The sequence below is a fragment of the Paralichthys olivaceus genome, chromosome 4, assembly GCF_024713975.1.
Source record: "Paralichthys olivaceus isolate ysfri-2021 chromosome 4, ASM2471397v2, whole genome shotgun sequence".
Lineage (NCBI taxonomy): Eukaryota > Metazoa > Chordata > Actinopteri > Pleuronectiformes > Paralichthyidae > Paralichthys > Paralichthys olivaceus.
Window position 1 is genome coordinate 6,380,419 of NC_091096.1, and position 27,596 is coordinate 6,408,014.

A 27,596-nucleotide genomic window follows, 5' to 3' on the forward strand; every position below is an offset into this window, starting at 1 on the left:
TATATATATATATATATATATATATATACATATATATATATATATATATATATAGAGAGAGAGAGAGAGAGATACAGAGTTCATGTCATACACATGCTTTGCAACAATACTAGTGACTTATCTTATCTTTAGACACAAACACACACAATAAAAAAGTAAATAAAAACGTATCATCATAATATATACCTAGTGGTTTGTATAGAATATAAGTAAAGTGCAGTGGCACAGGATGATAACACGAGCGAGTCAAAATAATGTTTTTACATAAAAAATAGAGAGATATCAAACACATTTCAGTAAACAACTCAAAAGATAAAGTCGAGATTTTTTTGTTGTGACATTTTAATGAAATTCAGAAAGATCTCTCACACATTTCCACATGGCCTTGTTTGTTTAAATAAACCTGCAGCGTTTTCCATTTCTTCTTCTTCAGGCTTTTATTTTGAAAAGCTATAACACACACTCACGCTCACACACACATACACACTCACACACACACTCTCTCACACACACACACACACGAGGCGGAGTTTCGAGCTCCAGTCTGAGGCTCAGTTGAGTTGTTTTTTGCAGCAGACTCAGACTCTGCTTGTTTCCTGCTGCAGGATCATCTGAGGTGTGAAGACCTGTGAACATGTAACTGTTCACACACACACACACACAAACACTCACACACACAGTCCGGGGGAACCAGCCGAAACAATGGACTCTGCTGTGAAGCCCACCGGGAGGAAGTTGTGTGTCTGTGGGCTGATCTGGTGGTCGCTCCTGGTCGAGCTGGCGTCAGGAGGTAACAAAGCAACTTTTCTTTCTTTTCTCACCACAATGAAAACCAACCAGATTCCACCTGGTTTCAAAGACCAGTTGTGTTAATGCTGTAAACACAAGCTCTCACCGGTTCACTCTGGCTTCATGTGTTGGGAGTTTACTCGGGTAATAATCTCCAGGTTATAAAAACAGAGAATTCAACCTAAACACGACCATGGACCTGTTTGTGTGTGTGTTGTGTCCCAGCTGCAGCTCTGGATCTGCAGCTCTGGATCTGTAGAACCAGGCTTAGTGTCGCTCTGCGCTGGATTGTTTAATGTGAGGCTGAATCACTGTGGTGGCTCACAGGTCTTAAAATGTTAACCTGCAGTGTGACACCCAGCTGGGTGAAATAAAATGTGACTGTGGGCAGGATTCATTCTCACTTTTGGAAATGCATGATTATTTTTGCAAGATTTCTTTGTGAGACTAATACTCCCAGTGTTTATTTAATATAAAATAAATGGCTAAAAATCCTACTGTTTATTTCATAATGTGAAGTGAAGACTATTATTATCAATTTTAGATTATCAGGCTGCGGTGTCACGATTCGTTCCAGCAAAAGAACAAAACTCTATATTTAAACAGCGTCAGTATTTTACACGGATTATCAAATAAATGAGGTCAATAATCCCAGGTTTTATTTTATATCATGGGAAATAAACACTAGGATTATTAGCCAATTCATTCCAGCAACAGTAAGACACTCCCACTTAAGCTGCATGATTATCTTGTGTTATCTTTCCAATGAATCATCCAAGTTATAGGAATGATGTGCATGAGAGCTTTGATTCTGTGTGCGTGCTAGGTGCACACACACACTCACAGGATCTACGGTTTGCTGGAAGCACCCACAGCACTCTCACCTTATCAGAGGCAGCAGCAGCAGCACAAATGGGACTTGTGATGCCCACTGCACTGGAAGAACTATCTGACTGTGACAATAGCACACTCAAATGAATTCAAAGAAATGGACGGTCGCTGCTGTACTGCGGGACCTAAGGGAAAAATATGTTCCTTATTTTTCTCCAGATGTACATTATTATTTACATCTGTGTGTTCATTCATCAGCCCGTCTGGTTGATTCTTGGGTATGTGTCATCTACACTCAGATTTGCTCCATGCTGTCCCCCTGGGGATAATCAGGAATTATTTCCCTGTGACTCACACTCAGCATATCATTGGCTGAGTGCAACTACAGTACAGACAGTGGCTCGACTTTGATGCATCACATTCTGAATATGTACATCCTCCCTTCATGTATGAACCATGTGGCTTTGATAACACCAGAGATGTTCTGAAACCATTGTTTCCTTTCTCCGATACCTGGAATCAGCAAATACCGAGTACTGGTCCCAGTGCATTTAAAAAAACGTATATAACCTATTTTATGCTGTATACTACCGACCATAAGGAAGTGATGATTGCTATCATTGTTATACGAGCTTAGGTTGAATCCATTGAAAGCAAAAACATATAGAGAACAAATGTGATGGGATTTATTTATTTATTTATCATGTAGTTTTACAGTCAACTGAAAAATAACACAAATAAATAAACGTAGAAATTCAGTCACCAGCTACTTGTACAGTGGCTTTCGGTCCCATTCCTTTTTCTTCACTGACTTTTCAGTATCATCAAGGTTTAAAGTTAAAGTTTTGGAACCCGGCTGAAAATAAATCGTGACCATAAAACATTTGTTATTGGAGCAAACATTTATACGATTTGGAAAAGGGAAATAAAAGGTAAAGGTACAAGAACGTACATAATTAATTTAAAGGTGAAGGAAATATGTATCCCATAAACTATTTCAAATAATCTGAATTCCAACGATCGAAGTATGTTTCTTCTTGAATTGAACCTTGTTGTTGTTGTACTGTTGCATTATACTGTAGTTTGTGTGTACATAGTATTTTTTATATGGTGTGTAGTATAGTAACCTAGTAACTCTGAACAATCCGGTCATAGCTGGCACGATTTTCCTTGGTTGTGGTAAACATCTCCATGGTTACAGCTCCACCAATCAGAGATGTTGCTATTACAGCTGAGGATTGTGGGAAGTGTTGTACTTCTCCTTGACGTTGTGTATAAAAAACTATTTTCTTGAAGCGCAGCTGATATCATACAGACTTGTGACTTCTACATCCTCATAGCTTGTGGTGAGTCTTCCTTGGATGGCTAAAATATTATGGCTGATAATTATAATCTCTAATCTGAAAATGAATACGATTTTTACTCTAGCTACCACTAAGTACCCTACTGGAGATTCTTCAACGTTCAGAAATGAAGTTTACCCTCAATTATGGAAGCTACCTTCGTTAGCACATACAGCTCCTCGGGTTCAGTGCTCAGACCCGCCCCTCGCTCCTCTCCAGCTCCGCCTTCAAGTCCAAACATGGTACATTTTGTGGTCAAACCCAAAGTCTCTGCTTTAAAAATGGTAGTTTCCAAACCACGGGTGATGTCACGGTGGGGTGCCACTTGAGATGAAGCCAAATTATACTTTAAAGATGTCTTATAGATAGTTCCATAGTTTTGTTTACTCACTGATGCCTGACCAGGCAGTGTCTGCACTACCAGAGGCATTTCCGTCGCTGTTATCGGAACATCTCTTTCTAAAATATTTATGTCCCAGGCTGTGATAATGCATCAGCAAAAAAAATGGCATGACAGTCAGCAAAGAGCAAAAAACAAAGAGACACTTCCGTCAGGTTGCATCTCTGATTTGTTGTATAACCTCAGCACATAGGCAGTGACAAGGCCTGGTCTTGTCCCTCAAATTAACTGTAAGGTGTTCACTGAAAGGTCACTGGCTTTGTTGTTGAGGGAGCGATTTGTGAGGTCTCACAAAAAAAATGTGTGACAAAGAGCGGCCCTGCAGACACGTAGATTACAGAACGACCGTCAAACAGCCCCGGATTCTGCCTCGGCAGGAACACTCAGGTGCACACGGGTGTGTTTATGTGCTGAGGTCTCTCATTTACATAGTCACATAATCTCTGTGTTTCTGCTACAACCCAAAAATTCTTCCCACCACAGACTCACACTGCTGCCACACTTTCCAAGAATTCAGTCACTTATTGGGGAGTTTTTATGGGGAAGACCCTTTTGTTTGAATCAAACATGACGCTCAGTCGTATGACTTGAACAGCACTGCGATGACGCCAAACTACAGTGGAGCGTGCATGTCCATCGTGCTGAACTAAAGGGAAAAATGTCATTGCTTTCCTCTTGGCTGGTTTTCGGAAGTGCTCCCCTGCCCACGCTGTTATGTACACAGAGCCATTCAGATGAATGAGCATGATGTATAAATGAGAAAGGACAATAAATTTGGTTTGTCTGAGTCAGGGTCCAAATAAGGATAAGTAACGCTGCATGCTTTGTGCCTGTGGGCCAATTAATTAATTTTATTTCCAGTTGCATATCAGAATCAAGCAGGCCACATGCACATAACTCCTGGCCGATCATAACGTAGGAAAGACTGGATAGTTAATGATGATTTAATGTCATTCCAACAAACAAGGACAATAAGGCAAACTGTCCGCACAAAAATAAAAATAACACAGAAAAAATATAATGGGTAGAAACTGTAAATGCAAATGTCCACTTGATCAACAGGGAGAGGTTTGGGAACCTGCAACCTTTAAAAAAACAGGATGAGGAGATGTGAGGTTTACTGCAAAACATGTTTGATGTGGAAGAACGCTGACCCACTAGAAATATGTTTATTTGGGGGTAAATTAATTAATTCACTAAGAGAGCTGCAAACTAAACAACTATTTTGATAATTAGTTAATTGTTTTGAGTCCAGCTTCGTGGAAAAATGCCAAAACATCCACAACATTGTGATTGTAAGAAATGGTTATTTTATTTTTTCCTAATAATAAATGTCAGTTAAGAGTATTTCAAGTTTGCTGAGAGTTTAGAACATCAACATAAACTGTGTAAACTTCAAGAATAAAATCAGACTTATTTTTCTTAACTCTGGATTGTGTTGAATATGATTAATCAAAGAAACAAAGAATTTTTTGAGCCCATGCAGGTGAGATCTCATATTTTAGCATTCAGCATTGAAACTGGAAAAGGAAAAACAGAACTGAGCAGAATATCAACGCTACAAATTTCATTTTCTGTTGTTCCCCTTTTTTCAAAAGAGAAATTGGCTTCGTACGAAACATTTACAAAACCCTTTTTGAATTTAAAGCAGACAGTCAGTGAGGAAAAAACTCTCCAGACTTGATAGGTTTCTTTTCGTTCTTCTGCTGTTAAGTGAAAAAAATTGTTTCTTAAATAAATGCTCTGACTAATATATATTTTGACCTTTGTATATGTGTTAGCAGGAGATACATGTGATTGTTGTTGCATGTAGGTTGATTTATATCTGGGTTTTTTTGTCTGTCTCCAATCAGCTCCTGTTACTTGATGTGTGTGTATTGATGGTTGAAGGGCTAATTCACATGCTTTACTGGTTTAATTGCAGGCAAACGAGTCATTAGTGCATTAACCCTATTCACATAGTAAAAAAAGCCCATTTACTATCATTAACTTTCTCCAGATTCACCAGTGAGTCACTGAGGCCCATTAGCAGCAGGCCGCTCTGGCCTCTGGGTCATCAACTCCAAATAAATCAAAAATGGAATGGCAGAGATGTTTGTTTGTTAACCTTTGAATATGCGTGGGACTCGTGGAGCTCATTAAAAACCAAACTGGTGGTGCCCAGGCACAGAGGCTCCGATGAGAAAGCTTCAGAGCACGTTAGCGCAGATTACAGGGTGATGCGAAATGGCAGGGAGGTGAGGTAGAAGCAACAGCTGGGTCCGTCCGCCAAAGCAGTTTCGGGAACATGGGGCCACAGACAATGTGGGGACGTCAGAGCCTTTCATGTTCAGGTTGAAGGTTCCTGTCAGGGCAGGGCAGGCCCAAACATGCCCCACTCCCTCTGAGACACCTCCACATCCACTGCCTCGGTGTGGATACTGCTGCTGTGGCACATGAGTCAAAAGAGCTTTTAAAATTCAGATGTGCCGCTGCTGTGGGTTTGGACAGTCCAAGAGCAACTTTCTCCTGCAGCTACAAACGAGCTGAAACGCAAACCTGCAATTCTGTTTGGTTTAGACTGGTGATTATCGGACAGGTAAAGCTTCAGGGCTCGTAATTATACTCCTGTTGCATGTAAATCATTATGGTGGAGCGTATGGAGTACAAACAGAACGGGCCCACCAGGAAGGCTGAGCAGATCCAAAGACAGTCACAAGCATTCTTTACATCAGGCGGGGTATAATTTGTGTGTGTTCGTGTGTGCTTGTACAGCTATCCTTGTGAGGACCAGTTTTAGCCTTTAACCTACGGAGAGAGGACATTTTTGTCAAAATGAGGACATTTTGGCCAGTCCTCACTTTGTGACCTCCCTTTAATGGATTGTTTGGGGGGTCAGGACTTTTGGGTTTAAGGTTAAAATTAGGTTTAGGTTAGGTTTAGGGTAAGGCATTTAGTTTGGATGGTTAGGGTAAGGGGCTTGCATTATGCCAGTGAGTGTCCTCACTAAGATAGCTGTACTGTGTGTGTGTGTGTGTGTGTGTGTGTGTGTGTGTGTGTGTGTGTGTGTGCTCCATTTGTAAAGAACAGGCAGGATGATAATTAGCTTGGCTTTTATATCTAAATGTCACATGTTGGCTATATTAAGACCACAATGCTTGACTTGACTTGCTCTGTGTTTGCTGTCGTCGCTGCTCTTCTCTTCCACTTCTCCCTCGTACTCAGCTCAGTTGTCATGCACTGGTTTTAACAGCCTGTAAAAGACTGTGAACACCAAACTGGACCATATATCAACTCCCTGTAGTTCTCGCTTTTTATTTTCTAAAAAGACATCTCTCTCTTTTATCTCTTCCCACAGCTTCCTTCTATGGCGACGGCTTTGTACAGCTCAAGGCAACAGAGTCGTCCGACCATAACATGCTACGTGTCCGCTTCCGAACCTCCAGCACCAATGGCCTGCTGTTTCTCGCTGCCGGCCAGACCGACTACTTCCAACTAGAGCTCCACGCTGGTCGCCTGCAGGTGGGTACATCCATGGCCCTCAGCATGTGAGCATATGTGTTCGAGCATACATTAGCGCACGCATGCACTCACACATGCACATGCTGTATATGAACGTGCATACAATGCATGCAGAGGAACGCGCTTGACCACAGACACGCTCACTCTACAGACACTCAAACACTGACCACCGTAAGCTATGGGTCCATCTCAGCTGACAGTGTCAGTCTCTCAACACAGTAACACAAGCAGACAAGCCTGCATGGTGTGAGCTCAGTGTTAACTCCCATACCAGTCTCATCTTGTCACAGTAGAAACCAGGAAATAATGAAAGTGGTCAGATGTGTGTTTTCTATTGTGTCTAAATGAGTCACTTCTCTTTTACCTGATCATAGTGAAACAGTTGTGCTACATTTCTTCTATTAACAGTTAAACTAATGAGTACGGCTGGTGTGCACATCTGATGGTACTCAATTACTGCACAGATAAAGGATTTTCTTTGTTATTGCTTAATCTTTATTATTAAGATAATCTGTTAGAAAGAATGTTGTGTCATTGTCAGTGCCCAAGGTGATGTCTAATGGGAGAGTGGTGTCGCCAACTACAGGTGCTCAAGTACCAATGAACCAAATGTGGAAAAAACAAAAACTTAGTCTGATGAGAAATAAAATGCAATTAATTTCAGAATTAAAGTAAAATCTCTTCTGATTGCTTCTGGTGACGAGAAGTATTTTATCATTTAAGCTCACAGCATTGAATTCCATAGTAGAATCCTACTAATTTGAAAAAAGCTCTTGTTATTGAGACCCTTATCCCAACCCTCCCTTATTTTAAACTCCACAAGCTGTCCACAAAAATGTGTTTGGGTTTGGGATGTAATCAGATAGACACACATGAAAGTAAAGGATTAAAAAGGACAATCTACATTCACACAGGTGTGTACACAGACACAGTGAGGACGGCTTATTATCCAACTGACTAAATCACGTTCAGCAGTGGGAAGAATAAATGATCAACTGATTGTAAACACACAAGAAGTCCTCACGTTGTTCAAGACACCTTTGGATTGAAGACGAGAGAAACTGAAAAGCAATCAATCACAGAAATGCAGCTTCAGGAATCACTGGAGACACAGAATCCAATATACAGATATAAATGACATCAGATTAAAATCCTACAGATACAACCTGGATAAAAACACATTTTAATCCTTGTCCAGTGACACCACACAATGTGGTTTTTTGAGTTTGTAATGAAAACTATTAATGTCTTGCACCAATAGGCACATTTTGAACAGCCATGAAATATGTTACTAGTTCTGCAAAAGTTAGAAACTGATTTTAACTTTTAGTTCAACTCCAGTGAAGCTGTGGATTGATAGATGTAGATAGAAAAAAGACACATGCGACACACACCCCTGGAGATTTACTTCAATGGCAAAATGTGTTTACCTTCGGAACACTTGAGAAATTTAGGGCAAATTTTTTGTCCTAAGCAAGAGACTCTATTTTTAGCCCACAACTCAAGATGGGAGGATTTAAAGGTGAAATACCTTCGCCCCTTCCAAAGCATCCTTTAAGCGACTCAGTCAACATAAAGAATGGACAGAAGTGTTGTAGGAAGCCTTTTTTAGAAACACTTGGATATGCATCAGAGTATTGGTGCATCAAACTAAAGAAATCCTTGTGACTATGTTTCTATTCGTGTTAGACTGTTAGACGGCCGGGGTTTAATCATACTGACGGCTGTGTTATATTGTCGTACTTCAGTGAGCACAAGTAGTGAAACACTCGCCCCTGCTCCTTAAACTGCCTCAGGTCGCCGAATGATTTTTTTTTTTGTTCACCCACACAAGCTTTCCTCGAACTTGGGGTCTCATTCCATGTGAGTCAGACATGAGCGTCGCTCCCTGGAAACCCTTGCATGAATAGCAGCGACTCGGAAGCAAGCCTTGACAAGCATGTCATCTAAACACAGCATTAGTCTGAGATGGTGACATGATGCTCTGAGGATATAGCTGAAGGCAAAGAGATAATAGTTCGCTTCCTGCGTGAAATCACAGACAAAGCGCACTGTTTTAAAAACAGGTGACATCATGGAGCATAAGCCGTCTCAGTCCTGCGTTTCCCTTCCAGATGTCTACAGTAAATTATTTGATTAATATTATAGTAAAGGTTATTTTATTATTTCATCTGATACAGTCACAATATAAGAAGAATCTGCATTTTATCATCACACAAAAGAGTTGCATGTCTGTTGGGCTCTAACAAGGACAGGATATATTGGGCTATATCTTCCAAATGTATTGGCAATTTATTTAATTGCTATTGAAACATTTGACTATGTAACAAATTCATTGTGGTTCTAGGAAGAAAGTTATCACATCCATCCAGTGGATCAGGGCAATAACAAGGATCACATATATTGCAGAACAACTCTTCAAATACAAGTATTTTAGTATATTAGTCAGAATATTGTTCATAGAAAAACTCAGATTAAATCAGTATTTACATAAAACTTTTATTCCTACAAAATAGCACATTTTGTGATCGAGTTGTTTTCTCATTTCAGCTGAAACTGGACCTTGGATCGGGGGAGAAAGTGTTACAGTCCGACCGAGGCACCCAGCTCAACGACCTGGCATGGCACTCTGTGGAGGTCCGCCATGTGCAGCACAACATCACTCTGACAGTAGACAAGAACTCTCACACCAGAGCAAAGATGCCGGGCTCCCAAAATAATCTCAACATCTTCCATGGTCTCTATGTTGGAGGCTCGGGAAGCCTGGACAGGCTTTATCTCCTCAGAGATCCGATAGGCTTCCGAGGCTGCATGGAGGACGTAGTCTTCAACGAACATGACCTGCTGTCATCACTGAGGCCATATACTGGATTCAAGACTGTCCATGAGGTGTCTTTAGGCTGCAGTCCCCAATTCTTTGCCACAGAGGAGGACCCTATCAGTTTCTTCAGCTCCAGAGCTTACATTTCTCTTCCAACCTGGAACGCCCAACAGGAAGCAGTGTTCGAGTGTGTTGTCCATACTTCAGCCTCAGAGGGAATTATGTTGTACAGTTCAGCCAGAGAGGGGTCTTTTGTTGCTGTGGAGATTCAGGAAGGTTTGCCAGTGGCCATTGTTGGGAAAGCTGGAGCTAAAGCGGAGCTTCGTTCCCTCACGTTCATCAATGACAAGAAATGGCATTCTATCAAGTTGCATCTCGGTTCCAAAAGCCTTGAGCTAACTGTTGATGGAGAGATGGTGAAAAGCAGCATCAGCTCTCGTACAAAGGGACCTCAGCTCAAAGGTTTTCTTTTTGTTGGAGGCATAGATGACAGCACCAGATCTGAAGTCAGAAAGGTGGGGCTCGTCTCTGTGTCTGGAAAGCGAGTAAGAGGAGGTTCCTTCAAAGGATGTTTGAAGAACATTGAAGTCAACGGAGTGAAGATGGGTCTCTCTGCTGCTGTAGTCACCAAGGATATCTCAGTTGGTTGTGAGCCTGAGAAGGAACCAGAACCATCAACCACAGTGAGTCCGACAAGCACCCCAGGATCCCTTTTTCACCTGGTGACACCAACACCGTCATTTCACATGTCCACTCTTGCAAGGGGCTTGGACAGAAGGTATGGCTCAAATTTTGTGCAGCTGAAAAACCTTGTGGTGCAAGAAGGCAGCAGGGCATCTCTTGAGGCAAAACACATCAAGGTTCTCTTGGACTTCAAGAAGCTAGGCATTCGACAATCCCAGATCATGTTCCGTATTCAGGAGCAACCTATTCGGGGTCAGATAAGGCTTGATGTTGATCAAGACCAAGAGGAGAACACCTTCAGCATGTTGGACCTTTGGCATGGACGAGTGATGTATATCCATGGAGGCTCAGAGGAACCAGATGACTTCTTCATGTTTTCTATTTATTCTAGCAGTAGAAAGCAAGTTCCTGATTATCTGAAGGGAAATAAATTGTACCGGTACAATATTACTGTGACACCCACCAACGATGCACCTGAATTGAGCCTCCCTGAAGGAAATCTCTTTGTCCTGTTGGAGAACTCTAAGAAACGCCTCACCACAGATGTTCTGAAGGCCACAGACATTGACAGCAGCAATGACAACCTTGTCTTCTCTGTACTTGGGAACCTGAACGCTGATGCTGGATATTTGGAAGTTGAAAACAACCCTGGCAAAGCAGTGACCTCATTCTCGTATTTAGATTTGGAGGAACTGAGGGTGTACTACGTTCACACGGGGGTTAGAAACTCGAGGATAGTTCTTCGAGTTGGCGATGGGGAAAAGGTGAGCAACACTGTGGTTCTTAGGGTCATGGCTGTAGCACTGGAGTACAAAATTGCCAACAACACAGGTCTTGTGATCGTTCAAGGAGAGACGGCTATAATTGGTTCAAAGCAGCTGGCTGTGCAAACCAATGCTGTGAAACAAATTGTTGACGTTCGTTATGATATCATTGAACCTCCTCAGTATGGAGAGCTCCAGAGGCTTCACTCCAGTGGTGAATGGAGGCCCACTGACACTTTCTCCCAAAGGCTCCTTGAAAAAGAGCGACTGAGGTACGTTAGTACTTTTCAAGACATCCAGACATCCAATGCCACTGATTACTTCAAGTGCAAAGTCAATGTGGCCGCCAAGGCAGCCACTGAAGTACTCTTCCCAATAACTGTGAAGTGGGTGAAGTATCACCTGACGAGGAATACTATGATTGACTTGGATAAAATTAGAAAAGTGACGCTGGACTCTGAGCATATGTTTGCCACAGCTGAAGGTGTGGCCCTCTCGGAGGATGACCTTTATTTCCGAGTTCTCACGACACCCAAGAAAGGGAAACTTCTGCTAGACACCACAGTCTTGATGAAGAACTCAACTTTCAGCCAAAGAAATGTGACGGATCTAAAAGTACATTATGAGCTATCTGACAGACCTTATGAAGACACACATGACAGGTTCAAATTTCATCTGGTTTCCAAGCATGCTCAGTCTCAAAACTATGATTTCCAGTTTTCCATTAAAGCTGATGTCAACAGTGTGTTTATGAGAAATGATGGACTCTCGCTTCTGGAGGGAGAAAGTAAACTCATCACAAAAGATGATCTGTTTGCAGAGACTTTGAGTACAAAAGATTTGTACTACACTGTGGTAAGCAGCCCTAGACATGGAAAACTAGCCCGTATTAGTCAGTCAAATTCCAACGCTAGCTACAACAACATCTTAACCTTTAGTAATCAGGATATATTAGAGGAACGGATCATGTATATTCACGATGACAGTGAAACGACTCAAGATGAGTTCAGTTTCATTGCCTCCATCAGCCAAGGCTTCAAATCCTCCATCGCAGAGGATGACTTTGGCTCCAAAGAAGGAACGTTCAACATCTCCATTAATCTAGTCAACGACCAAAAGCCACTACGTGTTATCGATAAAGTTTTTCATGTGGTAAGAGACGGACAAAGGTTACTCACTTCAGAGGATTTGTGTTATCATGACGCAGACTCTGATTATGATGACGGTCAGTTGATTTACACTCGTCGTGGAATCCCCTTGGGAGACTTAGTTCTGGTTAATGACACGACTCATCGACTGTTCCAGTTTCGACAGAAGGATTTGGATGAGAAGCGAGTGTTGTTCATTCACAAAGGTGTGAGCACGGGCAGGTTTGTGCTCTTTGTCTCCGACGGAAAACATTTTGTATCAAGCCTTTTAGACATCAGTGCACATGACCCCTTCCTGAAGGTCGGCAACAACACCGGCTTACTGGTTCAGAAGGGCCGAGCCGTAACGTTTTCCACCAGTAATTTTAGTGTCATATCAAATCTCGACATCAGAGATGACCATGAGGTCATTTTCAAGTTGGATGAGGCTCCCAAGTATGGACGACTTTATCTCAATGAAACAAACGTGAAGTCGTTCACACAGTCGGACTTAAAGGAGGGGCTGATTTCCTACCGGCACAAAGACAGCAAACATCTGGCCGACTACTTCAACCTAACAGTGACAGCTAAAGGTTTTCAACTTGCAGTGAAGATCAATGTGAAGGTTTATCTGGAAAGTCACCAGAGGCCACCCATAGTGCAGCATCACAACACTTTACTGGTAGAGGAGGGGAAACCAGTGAAGATCGACGAAACTAAACTGGAGGTGAGTTTCAGAGAGAATTCCCAACAATGCTCATGCAATTTCTTTATTTGGTTTAAATAATCTTTTTTGATATTACATTATCACTTCACCTTGACTGTTTTTCTTACACTAAATTCCAATCCAGTGATCAGTGGGCTATTATCCTCTCATTTAAAATGCACAGAATGATGTCAATAAGAATAATGATATTATACATAAGGTATATATACAATTATAATATTCATATACATATTATAATCATATATATTTTCACTATATTGAAATAACACATGCATTTGTTTATCAATTAGAAACACGTCAGGTTAAGGACTTCATATCCTGAGATAAATATTTATTATGGAAGTATCCTTTTATAAAACAAGGCAATAAATGTTGCCAGACAGTCTAATTTATAAAAGAACAATATTACAATGAAATGTTTTTTTTATTGTCCTGGTTTTAAAGGCTGCTGAAAAGGTCAAATCTGAACGTTCACCCATGTTTGTGTGTTTTCACTGTACAATGATGCCATGTTACATTTAGAGTCAAATGAAATCTAAACTCTGGTGACACATGGAACATTTCAGATGTAACCAGTCACTGTGTTTTCTGATTGTTGCAGGTCACTCACGAGGACAACATGCCATCCGAGATTGTATTCACAGTCAAGGTAGCCCCCTCTCACGGCTTTCTCAGGCGTTTTGTTGAAGCGGAGAATCGCTACATCGGAACCAAACATTCCCCTGTCAAGACATTTAACCAGGAGGACATTAACAGTGGGAACATCCAGTACACGCAGGTAGAGCCCAACGAAGTCAATGACACCTTCCTGCTTGATGCCACCAATGGGGTCACTGACGTCAGCGACATTAGGATGTCTGTTGACATCATCCCACGCCTCATCCCGCTTCGCGTCTCAAATTTCACGCTGAACGAGGGCGCCTCCAAGGCACTGACCCAGGATGTGCTCAAAGTCACCAACCAACACTTTTCTGGGATTAACTTCCTGTACAGTTTGTCCGAGCCCCCGCAGCACGGTCACGTTGAGCACTCTCGACATCCGGGTGTGTCCATTACCTCTTTCACCAGGAGGCAGGTGAGACAATCTCTTACAGTCGATGCATAAATAATCAGATTGAGTTTGGCTGCAATGTTTTTAATGCCAATAACTAACTTTAAATCTGCAGAGGTCATAGTTTTTTTAATGATTTAAACGAGTGTGTTTTCTAAACGTACAGAGATTTTTATAATGCTTGTAACCTACAAAACATTCTTGGATGGATGAATAGTTTGAGGGATTAATTTAAACCCTGTAACTACCACTAAAACCACAGAGCTCCTAATCTCTGTATTTTTTGTGATGTAATATTTGGTGGATTTTTTAAATCCTAATCTACAAGAATGTTTGTGACGTTTGAAGCATAAAAATCTTATTTAACTTAAAATGTATGTGTGACTCCCCTCAGCCTCTCGACCCAAACCAGCTGTGATCTCATGAAAACGTAAAAAGTGTGAATGTCCTAATGTGCACGTCAAGTCACGTCACGTCATGTCATCGTGTCCATGACATGGATGAGTTTGAGTAAAGTGACCTGACCTCTGTGTCACAAAACATCAGTATCTTGGCGCTGATGTGAATTTTGAATAAATCTTTGCAGCTTTAGTTTCCTGCCTCATGATAATTTCCATGATCTCTAACCAGGTGGAACATGAATTCATTTACTACGTGCATGACAGCAGCGAAAGCTTAGCCGACAACTTCACTGTGGTGGCCAATGACTCAGGGCTGAGGAAGCAGAGTGCGGCCCAGACGGTGTACATCCAGGTTACAGCTGTCAACGATGAGCCTCCTGTTATTACTGCCAACAGGGTCCTCAGGGTGAGTCTACACTGCTCTATATTTAAACTTTTTTTTTTTACTAGCAGCTCTGGCACCATGGCTTACTGTCAGATGATTTTCATGTGGGCAGTGTTGCCATGGTTGGCTGTATGGGGGGAAACTATGTGTGCTATGTGGAGGAGGGTCCAGGGGGGCTGGCAGCGCAGGCCGTGCTCTGACATAGATTTTCGGAGGTGTCATGTGTTAAGGTGTCAGATTTCAAACTAATTCTTGTTGTGTTCAAGTGCATGGTGGAGTCAGTAGGGAGAGAAAAGTTATTTTGCATTTTAGTCTTGACCGGAAATCTTTTTTCAAGGTCTCTTATGAACAGAAAGTTTAAATTAAAAGTAAAATAACCTCCAGGCTTTACACAGACATGAGGTTTTGTTGCCAGGAACGTTGCTTGAATTTAATCCTCTCCGAAACGTCATAGTGTCGAGTGGCAAGATGTCATGACCTGGAAATAACAAGCACTGTGACTTTATAGCCTCAATTCCAGCTTATTTGCACGGCTTCACAAACTCTCCTCGCTATTCTCTCGTCTAAAAAATGCATTCACTTCCTGTCTGTGAAAAGCACTTTTACATACATTTTAGATATGTTACGTGTAAATTAGACAGAAGCTGGTTTGTTTCTGTGCACTCAGCCGCGTCGACTCTATCGGCTTCAGTGGCTGGAGATGAGAGAGGTCGAGCTGGACAGAGGGGCTGAAGTGTCGGACTCTTATTGTTTGTAGCTTTGTCCCAAATGCCTCAAATTCCTCTGGAATCCTGCAGATTCAGAGAAGAACGACCTGGGACTGAAGAGCGTCAGGACGCCAGTTGAATTAAAGTTAATTAAATCAGAAACAGAGAGTTTATTTCTTAAATAATCTTTTTATTTCAAGTGTGCTCATTAGTAGTCATGTCATGTTTCAGTGGACATTAGGTGGAAGGTCATGATTTAAAACTCTCTGTCCACAAGGTGGCTCTGTGCCCCTGCACATCATGTCAGGGCTCAGACTGTGGAAGACTCCCAGCTTTTCTTGCATTGACTGTTTCCTCATAAAATGTCTCAGAAAGTTGGTTTTGAAGCAGCTTTGATCAGCTGAATCAATATTTTTAAAACAAATCTTCATATTTTATTTATCAATGTGCCACGGGGATTATTGTTAAGTCGACCCTCCAGTGAATCACAGAGCAGGAGGGTGTTTGTGTTAAAAATACAAATGATTCATTTATGTCAAAATAAAAAAATACAGACAAAGAAACATCATCAATTATTTGTTTAGTTTGTTAAGTTTAAGAGAAAAAACAAGTTTATGCCAAGAATCAACTTGAGATATTCATCTAAAATTCAGTAGAGTCTTAAACAGAGTATTATCCATTGCAGATATCTGTTGTGGCCACTCTACATTTGACTTCTTTCTGTCCAATTCTTCAGGTTTTCTTTTGTCCGGTTAATAAAATAAAAACACCTCAGTAAATAAAGATTTTACAAAAACAGAGGATTTAAATTAAAGTAGATCAGAGATGTAAGTGCAGTTCTGTGACTGTTGTTTAAACTCTGTCGTGTGTGTGGAGTTGTTTGTGCAAATTGATCTCATGTGTCTTTTTGGGGGGAGGTCACCATGATGCTGTTGGTCAGACTGATCCTGCTGTGACTTCCTGTCAGATCAGAGGATTATGGGAAGTGTTGTCGTTTCCCGACAGTGGAACATGGACTCACACGTGTGACGCTTTGTTCTCAAGGGGAGAGACACTGTGGGACCAATGTGATGTGGTTTACAGGTGTTAATTGAAAGATGACCCCACGTGTCTGTTCCAGTAAATAACACTTAGAACCAAATGAAAGACCAGCTCACTGCCAGTTAGTGATTTACACTCTCATTTACACTCCATTATTGTGTAGTTTAAAATGGTGAAACTACAGATCTCAGATATTGTTAGATTAGATTAGATTAGATATACTTTATTCATCCCACAACGGGGAAATTAACTTATTACAGCAGCAGAAAGAAAGTGTAGTATACACTACAGAATTAAAGTAGAAAGGGCAAAAACATAAAAAACAGACAGAAATATCTATGACCTACAAAATAAAAAATAAAACAATCAACCTGCAAACAGACAATGTGCAAAAACAAGTACTGAGGATAAAAAAGTGGCATGATATAAAAAGTATTGTAATGTAAAGTGACCATTATATGAGTAATATTTCAAAAGTAAGTGACCATGACATAAATAATATTGCAAGGCATAAATGAAATAAAATGAAATAAAAATATTGCAATGTAAAGTGACCATGATATAAATACTATGGTATATAAATACCATGGTAAGGTATAGTTTGTTTGGCTTTACATTCTTGCAGATTATGTCTTTGTTGTTGTAACCACTTCCCGTCACCCTTCAGTTTAAGTGCACCTCTGCATTTGTGGTGTGAAACATTTCTCACATTAACAGCAGTCAGAAGTTGCCAGTAATAGAACGTGCTATTGAACCAGTGTGTGAACACAAGGTGACACATTAAAAAACGGTTCTCGCAGGAAATTGACTCTTGTTCGAATAAAAAACGACTGTATGTGTTATTTGTTGGGTTTATAAAAAAAATTGCTCCAGGCCGTGAGCTTTAATCAAAGTGGATTTTAATACCAAACCTACAAATCTTTTCTTGGGATGTTCAAATTCAATTAGTGCCATCTTATTTGGACAGCGCCGATTTACAACATACATTATCTCAAGCTTTGACAGTAAATAAAGATGGACGACACGTCTCTACGTCCTCCAGAGTCTGCTCTATCAATCGTGAGTCAGTCAATCATGACGTTTCTTCCCTGTTTTTCTAACTTACTTAATAAATTTGCAAATATCAGTAAGACCTAAAATGACAGAGAAAAAATTGCCTTTAAGTAGTACTGCCTGAGTCTTTTATTCCATCATCGGGTTGGTTCTCAAGAAAATAAAAACTTTTGTGTCTTTGTGGTTTGTAGTCTCTCCTGTTCCTTCGTTTGGGCTCATTTACATTAACCCGGAGCTGCGTCTCACCCACACTCTGCACTGTGTTTACGGTCTCTGTGGCTATTTTTAGCCCAGATATGCCCTTCGTTAGTTCATTATGTCGCTGATGCTCAGAGCGACACAGGTCGTTATTGTCCAACCATCTTCTGGCACCGCTGAGATTTTTATTCACAGCAGTCATGCTTCAGTGGATGAGGAGCAGGGGAAAATGACCCATAGAGAAGAATAAGAGAGAAATATGTGATGGAGATTAATGACAAAGCCTCATCAGCTCTTTCTGTTGGTCTTTTATTGGTCCTGCTTCATTTTACACTGTTTTATATCGTTGGTTTTATGTCTCTGTTCTGTCTGCCCTTCAAAACTCTTAAAATGACCTGAGACTTAGTCCTGTTGTATCATCTGGATACCTTGAATTATTATTATGGGATATAAGGTTGGTTTAGCTATAATTTAGCACCATAGACTGTATTTTATAAATGGACAATGCCAAAATATATACGAAGACTGCCGTCTTGCACCAAAGACAGAGTTTGTGTGGTAGCCGTTGGGGCAATGGAGCCGCAGCATCGACCAATCATGAGTCAGTCTCAGCTGTCAATCATGAGGTTTCATCCGATTTTATAACAATTAAAACTGAACTAGCACAGGCGTGGTAAGAACCACCTAAAATGACAGGAACCATCTGTGAGAGAAAAATATTTAATGTGTACTTTGACTTGGAACTGACTGGGGACAAATAAAGTTTTTGAATTGAATCTGATTGACCTTGTGTCCAGGTCTGGGTGTCGTCGGTGACCGAGATCAGGCCAGAGGATCTGATGGCGCAGGACCAGGACACGCCACCGGAAGAGCTACACTTCATGGTGACGCCACCCAGCAACGGGCACCTGGCCCTGAAGAGCGCCCCCATGAAGGTGGTGCTCAACTTCACACAGGCTCACATAGACCAGGGACAGCTGCTGTTTGTGCAAAAAGGTAAAATTAAAACACTGCAAAACAATGGCTGTGTGTAGAGAGAGGCGGTGGTTCGATTCCCATCGCTTCCATGACTGTAAGTTGCATCATGTCCTTGAGACACTTGTTAATATGAAAAGATTGACCTTGTGATTTTAAAAATTAATTTCAGATGATCCAAATAGATTTTTGAGTTAAGACAGACAGGACTGAAGTGATAATACTTGAACCTCTGATGTAAAATGGTGGATAAGATCTGTCAGCTGCCTCAGATCAGGTTTCCACTGACTCCTCTGATTCATATCTACTGTTTTCTTTGCCTGCACTCGTACCATCAGGAACAGAATTGTGTGAAAGGTGCACGCTTCACCCTATATGTTGAAGAATGTCTCTTTCTGTTTCTAACACACATCTACACAGATATAGACAATGGCTTTGATTGAGTGGTCACTCACTGATGAAGAATTTCAAGCTTACGTTGCAGTTTTTCTTGAGACCAGCATCAGGACTGCTGATCACTCTCTTATTTTTCTGTGTATTCTGCAGAAACAAGACGCTGCCGAGAACAAAGTGAAAACATAACCAAAACTGAGATTCAGCAAAAGAATCCAACTTTCCCCCAGAAACGTCTTGACTGTTTTTTAACTTCATGTTTTTTGTGTCATGTCATTTCCAGGTGCCATGTCTGGAGGATTCAACTTCCAAGTAAATGATGGTGTGAATTTCAGCCCCAGGCAGATCTTCAGCATCACAGCCAGAGCCTTAGTTCTCAGTTTAGAGAAAAACCGTCCACTGAAGGTGTTTCCAGGTAAATCCTTCCTCGTGATAAGAGTCATGTTATGAAAACCAAACCAACAACATGCTGGTCCACCTCTCAATGTATTGAGTCTTTTCTACTCACGTGACGCTCAGCTCCAAGACACACAACTTTACAAATGGGTCAGAAATAAATCCATCCATCCGAGAGGCGGGCTACAGGAGAGGTCACTAATCTGTCACAGGGCCGACACACAGAAATATACAACCATTCACATATAAAGGCAATTTAGAGTCACCAATTAACCCAGACTGCAGGTCTTTGGACTGTGGGAGGAATCTGTCCTATCAGGAACATTTGGTTCTCTTAGTGTTTTATTTATGTCAGCAAGACGATGGGTCGAATCTTAATTTTTCAGTATTCTTTTGTGTTGTGGGGTTTTGGTGGTGGTGGGGGGATTTCTACCAGTGACTATGACAGATGGATCTGTTGTGACTGTGTGTGTGTCTGTGTCTGTGGATTTATGTTCTTCCTGACAACATTCTCTGCCCAAAATTCCTTTGGTCAAATAAATCAGCACTTTTCCAATATCCAACTTCTGACATTATCCAAATACCAGACTGCTGATGTGTTGATAGAAAACTACCTTGAATACTCAGCAGCTAAAAATAGGCCAAACATCGTCTGTATCTTCAAACACCTCGGAGATTTGTACAGAGATTTCCAGTGGTCTGGTTTGTGAGTTAGGAGGAGAGGATATTGTGAGGGCAGCAAATTGCCAACTGGCATGCTCCACTGAGCTTCCCAGCCACAGGGTGAGCGTGCACTTGAAAAGCTGTGCCCCTGTCTGTCTGAGGCAGCCCTGTTTGTGCTTTGTGCCGGGCGGAGCAGCGAGAGGGGGGGGCGGCGTGGGAGCTTTAACTGACAATGAAGGGTTTTGATGAGGCGCGGGGTGACATCAAACACTTTCACACTGCGGAGAGGAGGCCAATGTTTTACCTCTTCCTGGTAAAATCCTCAAATGTCTGCTGCTTTCTGTAAAACTCTGCAAAGACTCCTCACTAAACAGTCACATGTGCCACATTAAGAAAACCAGCGTTTGGCTTCTTTCAAGTTCTTCATGAACGTGCTAAGCTAATTATTTAACACAATGTTTGGTAACTGTTAAATGGCCACAATGGGAGTAAAAGGAAAATGTCCACTCATGTGGAAAAGCTAAACTGTTTCTACTTGTTCCAAACGGCCACACTTACAGTGAAACCTCAGCCATCATGGAAAATGAGAGAGAGAAGAAACCCAGTCACCTTTCTCATCAATAGAATCATCTGATGGAGCATAGTGGGGTTGAAGTTTTCCATCACTAGACAGATTCCTGTCAACTGGGGTCCAGAGAGGAGATCAATGTACATCAGAGGGGAGAGGAGAAAGTGCAGCGGGGCGTGATGAGCATGATGACTGCATGAAACCACGGGATGTAGAACATATTAAAGGACATCTGAAAGGAAAACAGATGGATCACTGATTTAAAGAAGGGAGGGTTGTAGTGGGAGTGACTCTGTAGCAAAGGCAAATGAAGTACAACTCTCACAGGTCAGGTAGGAGGGGTCATAGCAGAATAACACCTCAGGCACGAGAGATGTCAGGACCTGAATATCTGGATGTTTTTAGATGGGGAGGTGGACTGTAAAATGGAACCCATAAAGTTTTTAGCAGCTTTGTGTTTTTACCTGCCCTCTCTGTGTAACTGTGATTTTGGGCTTTCATTACTGATTCACTGGCCAATCACAGCAAAGGTAGTTAATGCAGGTAAAAATTATAGTCATGAAAAAGTAGTGCGCAGCCGTGAGTGATATTCTGCCAACAACAAAAACTGCACAAATCTCTGACAACATAGAAAAACCCCTGCAGATTTAGTCCTTGATGGGTTTTCATTGTAAAAAAGACAGGAAAGCTCGTCTCTCCCACTTCCTCTTTGAGGGAAATTTCCCATGAGAGACGGACAAGTGCTTGTGAATAGTGATTGTTTCCATCTATCTCTCCCTTCCATTCGTTTTCTCACGATCTTCACAAAGCAGTGAGTTAGTGGAAATCTATGTAATTTATCTTACAAAGAGAAGTAGCTCTCAGTGGTGAGGTCCTGTCATCATGCACCCAAGATGTTTCTCCCTGTTTTTCCCAAGTGGAAGTTTTCTGAGCCTGCGAGGAGCTGATCCACTTTTTAATATTTTGTGTGGGATTTATGTAACAGCCTCAGACTGCAGTTGGACAGTGTGTTACATCCGCAGTGCATCTTAATGTGACACATCAAAAGACCCTCATCTTTCTATTCCAGACGATACTTTGCATATTTTGCAAAAAGATGAGAAATGTCTGCAGAGGGGGAAAAAAACGTCTTACGTTTGATGCTGTGTGTGAGTGTGGTCATAGATAAACTGAACGCCAGAGAAGAAAAACTGTTTTCGCCTCAGATACAGTTTCGTTGATAATCTAAGGCGCCTCATCAGTAATTTTCTTAATCAAATTGAATGTGTCTCCCCCCCAGGCTCCTCAGCACTAATCACAAATGAGGATTTACAAGCAGTGACCAATGACATCAGCAACACCTCCACTCGCATCATTACATTCAGTGTGGTTCGGCATCCGAAACTGGGGCGACTGGTGAGGAGGCAGCCGGATAATTCAACAGTCGACATCTCCACTTTCACACAAGATATGGTGAGTGACAGTGCTACAGTGCATCCCATTTACTGAGGCTTGAATCCTGAGTCCGCAGGTTCGATTCCAACCCAGCCCTCTCTCCCCTTTCACACTTATATTCTGTCAATAAAGACCATAGTCCCCAAAAAATATCTTAAAGGTATTGTAAGTGACGAGCGAGAGGTATCAAGACTCTTTCAAAGTATCAGGGATGTGAAGTTTAAACATCAGGCTTCCTCCGTTCCTGTGGAAAGTTGCCAGATTTCCACAGTATGAATAATAAATTGAATAATAAATATTCTTCCTCCTCATCGAGTCAAGTCGACGTCGTGCTTCTAGAGCTGAGTGGTACATGTGAGGCTTTTATGTAAGCAGTTATTCCTGATGGTCATCTGACGTTGTTGAATGTGTGATGCTCCGTGTGCTGTATTTACTGCTCAGCACAGCATGTGTTTCAGACTGGTGAAGAGTCACTGACGCCAATGAGCAACTCACACACTTGATTAAATGCAAGTTCAATTTAGGAATGGCTGAACTGCTGATCGGGTCGCACAAGTTTGTCGATGTGAATTCATTTTAGATAATGGATTGACGACAGTTTCTGTGCCTCAGGTTGACAGGAAAGAGGTTGTGTACATTCAAAGCCCCATCGAGTCGGTGGGCTGGGAAGCTCTGGACACCATGACCTTCTCTGTGGCATCACCGCCTGCTTCTCTCAACAGCCACACCTTCAAAATAGACATTTCCTATGAGAATACTGGACCTGAACACAACACAGTCCTACTTGCAAACACAGGTATGAATACGTTTGCAGCTCTTTATAGTTTGTACTTGTACGTGCTGGTACAAGCATGAATAAATGTAAGTGTTAATGTATAAGTGTAATTATATCAAATTTACCATACATCTTTTTGGGGATAGGTGCTGAGGTCACAGAAGGAGACAGTGTCATCATTGACGAGTCTTATCTTGATGCTACTAACCTGATGTCCAAGTTGTCGACGCCTCAGCGGAGCTCCTACGAGGTTTGGTTCCAGGTAACATCTCTGCCCCGACACGGTTTCATCGTGGTGGGCGAGAGAAACCTCACCAAGGAGAAACCCAACTTCTCCCAGTTCATTATTAACAAATATGGTATCACCTACAAGCACGACAACTCAGAGACGACTCGTGATTCTTTCGTCTTCAGTGCATGGCTAAATCTGAAGGGCAAAACGGCGCAACGCCCTCAAGATGACGACGAGGTTGTTGAGGAGAGTTTTAACATCACTATCACACCTGTGAATGATCAACCCCCTCTGCTAAAAACCAAAGCTCCAAGTCTGGTGGTGGTACAAGGAGATACTGTAGCCCTCGGGCCTGAGAATCTCAAGGTTGAAGACTTGGACAATCCTCCCGATGATATTAAGTTTTCTGTGATTAGCAAGCCAAACAACGGTTACCTAGCTCTTGAAGGAAGTTTGAATGAGTCGATTATGGCCTTCTCCCAAACTCAAATCAATAACAGAAGCATCTATTTCGTCCATGATGGAAGCTCCGTCTCGGGGGTGTTCTACTTCAGTGTCACAGATGGGCATCATAAACCAATATATAAACTCTTTAACCTAGAAGTAAGAGAAATCTCCATTTCTTTGGTCAACTACACTGAACTGACACTGGAGCAAGGCAAGACCTCAGTGTCACTGACCCAGGAAAACCTTGCTGCTGTTACCAACGGGAAAAATGTCACCATTCACTATCAGATTACCAGGCCCCCGAGCTTTGGCAAACTTCTGAGGGAAGATCAAGAGGTTACACAGTTTGAACAGGATGATCTTGTGGCTAGAAGGTTGTCCTACCATATGATCTCCGTCTCCTCCGCAGAAGACAGCTTCGAATTCACCGCCTTTACTTCTGAGGCAAATCTGACTGGAGTGTTTAACATAACCGTCAGGCCTTTGGTCCGGGTTGGCAAAGGTTTGAGGATTCCCACTGGAATCGTGGTCAAACTTGGTGCTAATTTCCTTGATGCCTCAGAACTGGCTAATATCAGCAATAGTGACCCTGTCTTCGAAATGATATCCCATCCTAGGAATGGGAAAGTGGTTCGGACAAAACCTAAAATGTCTGGGAAAGCTGAACAAGCTGAGTCCTTCACCTTCCAGGAGGTGATGCAGGAGAAGATAGCCTTAGAGCTGAATGCCAACATGACTGGAGTTCAAGAGCTGAATGACTCACTGGTGTTTTTACTGAAAGCTGATAACATCCAACCTGCTAAAGGGGAGTTCCACTTTGCAGTTGTGCCATATGATCCAGCACTTTTTCCCACCACAAAAACTCCTCTCCCAACCACATCATCTGTTCCTCAGACACCAATGCAGACTTCAGGAAATGGAACTGCTTCACCCGTCCTGTCTACAGCTTTCCTCTCCACCCAGCAACCAAGCAAAAACCAGCAAAAGTTCAAGGGACGTAACCGCTGGGGGAACTCCAACAGAACTAGTATTTACAGTACGACTCTTGGCAAACCCACACGAGGATCGGAGGATTTCCCCTTCAGGAACACTCCAGTTCGTGTAGAATCCTACCCACAAAAAACCTCCAATCCACTCCTGGTGATCTTACCACTGCTGGCCCTGCTGCTGCTCGTCATCATCTTCGTGGTCCTTGTTGTCTTCCTGCGACATCACAGGCAAAGGAAGCAGAACAGTGCTGCACCAAAAGAGTCTGCAGGTCTTCCAAGCAGTGAGTCCTACCAAGGCCAAACCCAGAGGAGCACAACAGTTCCGACAGTGACTGTCACTCAGTTAAACCCCAACTGCCCAGACAGCCCAGTTCTCGATCGATTATTGCAATCAAATCACGGCTCGGGATATAACACCCTGGATTCAAACATGTTCGTAAGTTCTTGGAGTAATGGTTCCCCTGCAGCATCTTCCCAAATTATCAGAGCCGCCACTCCGACTCTTCAGAAGAATCAGTACTGGGTATGATCCTCCGCAAACCAGCATGTCGCTGCATGTTTTGGAGGATACTGTTTTCACAACAGATTGAAATGTGGGTTGGAGCTTACTGATATGAATCACTACCCTTTTCAGGTTCTTAGCTTAAAGCTGCATCGATCAATATTTTTGTTTTAATCCTGAATCAAAGGTCCAGTGTGTTTTCAGTCACGGTCACCAGGTAAGAAACAAAGCTCTAATGAGATAATTGTGTTGTTCTGTCTCTGCTGCATGTTTTTAGATAATTGATTTATGCAGCTTTAAGGATGGATGATGGGGGAAAACCACTATGGCCAAAGTCCTTTGCAATATGTTAGTCAGAGACGGGACAGTGTTGAGTTGTCTCTGAGTTGCATGATCCTGTGAAGCAATAGTACAAACCACTGCTGTATGTTCAGCTGGTGGGACAAACATTGGTCTCTTGAGCATTTACAAATCAGTCATCACTGTGGTAATCTATAACCTGTTTGTTTGGTGCCTGATTGAATCACTCATGTTGTTGTCTGGTCCTCATACATGTTGACGTCTCTCCCATCGTGGATCGTAGTCATCAGAGCTGGAGCCTAACAACTTGAAACTGTGAATTTCTAGACTGACACTGGTACAAAGATGAATTGTCTGAGCATTTCAACTGATTGTGCAGATTTTATATTGTTGTTATGTATTATATATTATAGTATAGCAATTTTTTTGTAAACTCAGGTATTTTTGTTAACATTTACTTCATGTTACTCTTATTGGGGGTCGCATGTATTGTCATTAACAGATCTTGGTTTAACCAGATTGAAAATTATAAAATTGACAGTACCACTATTAAAACTTTTATTTTTTAATAGGTCAAATCACAGTGGTTGAAACGGTTTTTTATTTTACTATGCAGTATTTTTATATTCCCAATAAGCTTAAATGAAAAAGCAACGCACTAATACTTCTCCATATCCCTCTCAGCTCAGTGATTAATATTCAAACAGTACGTTCGTTCTCTAAAATATTAACAGATGAACAAATAGTGATTCACCAGATTTTAGAACGGTTGAGCTGCTAACTCTAAAACAAGGTCATTACACTGGGACTGGAGATTACTTTCTGAGGAGAGGTACTAAATATTTATCAACAGAACAATTTATTCTCTCTCGCTCAATCGAGCAAGATTTTTTTAAAACAAGAACTCCATCTCTAAAATACTTTTTCCTTTTACAAATAACAAAAACAGAGAATTTCTTTGATTTAAAACAAGTGGTGGTATTTATAATAACTATTTAACGCCGACAATCCTGTTTAACTTGTGTCGTTAGATCTACTGTAAGCATTGGTTGTTTGACACTGGTGATTTATCTGCTGTAAATGAAAAGTTACTGTTCCAACATGGGAGATGAGGTGTCGCTGTAACAGAAAACCACTGTAAACGTATGTTATTGAATTATTTTGTACTGAAGAGAATTGTCTATCCAGTGTATCCTAGTCTCATATGAATGATGTAACCCTCCATGTAACTGTCATATTTATTTATACCATGTTTTTAATAAACCACTTTAAAATGTAAGAGAACCATACAGAAAAGGCTCTGTATAACTTATGCTTTCTTTTTGTCTGCAAATTTCTCCACAAACCAGGTTCATTAGCATCCAAATGTTCCCTTATTTCTTCCATGTAAATTCGTTTTTTGGCAGTTTTCTCTGTCTCGGCACTTGCAGCCGGTTGCCCTCGTCTTAATAGAACCCATCACGATAAAACATACGTTTCACCAGACGGCCACTTACAATATTTTACTCATCATCATCTCTTCTCTCTGTTTCCTACATTTACTTTAATTTTGGTTATCTCGCATTCGAAAACAATAAAATCTGCACGACTGTCGCATCATCTGTATTTTCCATCTCAGTGGAAAACGTTTCGTTTCCGAAGCAAATGTCCTAATAAAACTCCCAGTCAGCGCCCAGAAGGTAAACATGTAATGTGATTTACTAAAGCACAATGAGGACTTTTTCTGCAGCTGAAGCTTCACCGCTCTGAGTCAGCACACGTGAGTGATGGCATCATGCAAAGTAAGCAGCTGTTTTCCTGATATCAAACACAGCTGACACAAGATGTCAGTCACACAGACACAGGTGGTGATTAAAGAATATGTCAGTTCCTGTGAACTGAGTGAACTTGTTGACGGTGGTGAACGATGGCATCACATGTGAGCTGCGAGCTCAGCACAATGATGTCATGCAGCAGAGCCCACCGACAGGAACTTATCGGGATCCAGTTGTGAACCACAGTATTATCATTTGTTGTCAGGAAATTCAAACACGGGACGAACATTATTACATCATTGAAAAATGTACTTCTTAACAGGAGCATTCACGTAGTCCACTGAC

General features: G+C 41.6%; 1 protein-coding gene across 1 annotated transcript; it reads left to right on the top strand.

Annotated features, from left to right (window-relative positions):
• Window positions 1–513: 513 nt before the first annotated feature.
• On the top strand, window positions 514–26,776 carry cspg4ba (chondroitin sulfate proteoglycan 4ba). The gene is made up of 10 exons (XM_020099263.2): window positions 514–790; window positions 6,701–6,864; window positions 9,415–12,987; window positions 13,589–14,062; window positions 14,669–14,845; window positions 18,621–18,819; window positions 19,475–19,606; window positions 22,098–22,270; window positions 22,865–23,048; window positions 23,174–26,776. The coding sequence occupies exons 1-10, from the start codon at window positions 703–705 to the stop codon at window positions 25,222–25,224; spliced, it is 7,215 nt and encodes a 2,404-aa protein (XP_019954822.1). The 5' UTR covers window positions 514–702; the 3' UTR covers window positions 25,225–26,776.
• The last annotated feature ends 820 nt before the right edge of the window (window positions 26,777–27,596 follow it).

Bases quoted from the DNA above. Each gene is read 5' to 3' on its own strand.
- cspg4ba (XM_020099263.2), top strand. From the start codon at position 703: ATGGACTCTGCTGTGAAGCCCACCGGGAGGAAGTTGTGTGTCTGTGGG. The intron at 12,988-13,588 runs GTGAGTTTCAGA...TGATTGTTGCAG, and splicing joins TCGACGAAACTAAACTGGAG to GTCACTCACGAGGACAACAT. The intron at 14,063-14,668 runs GTGAGACAATCT...ATCTCTAACCAG, and splicing joins CCTCTTTCACCAGGAGGCAG to GTGGAACATGAATTCATTTA.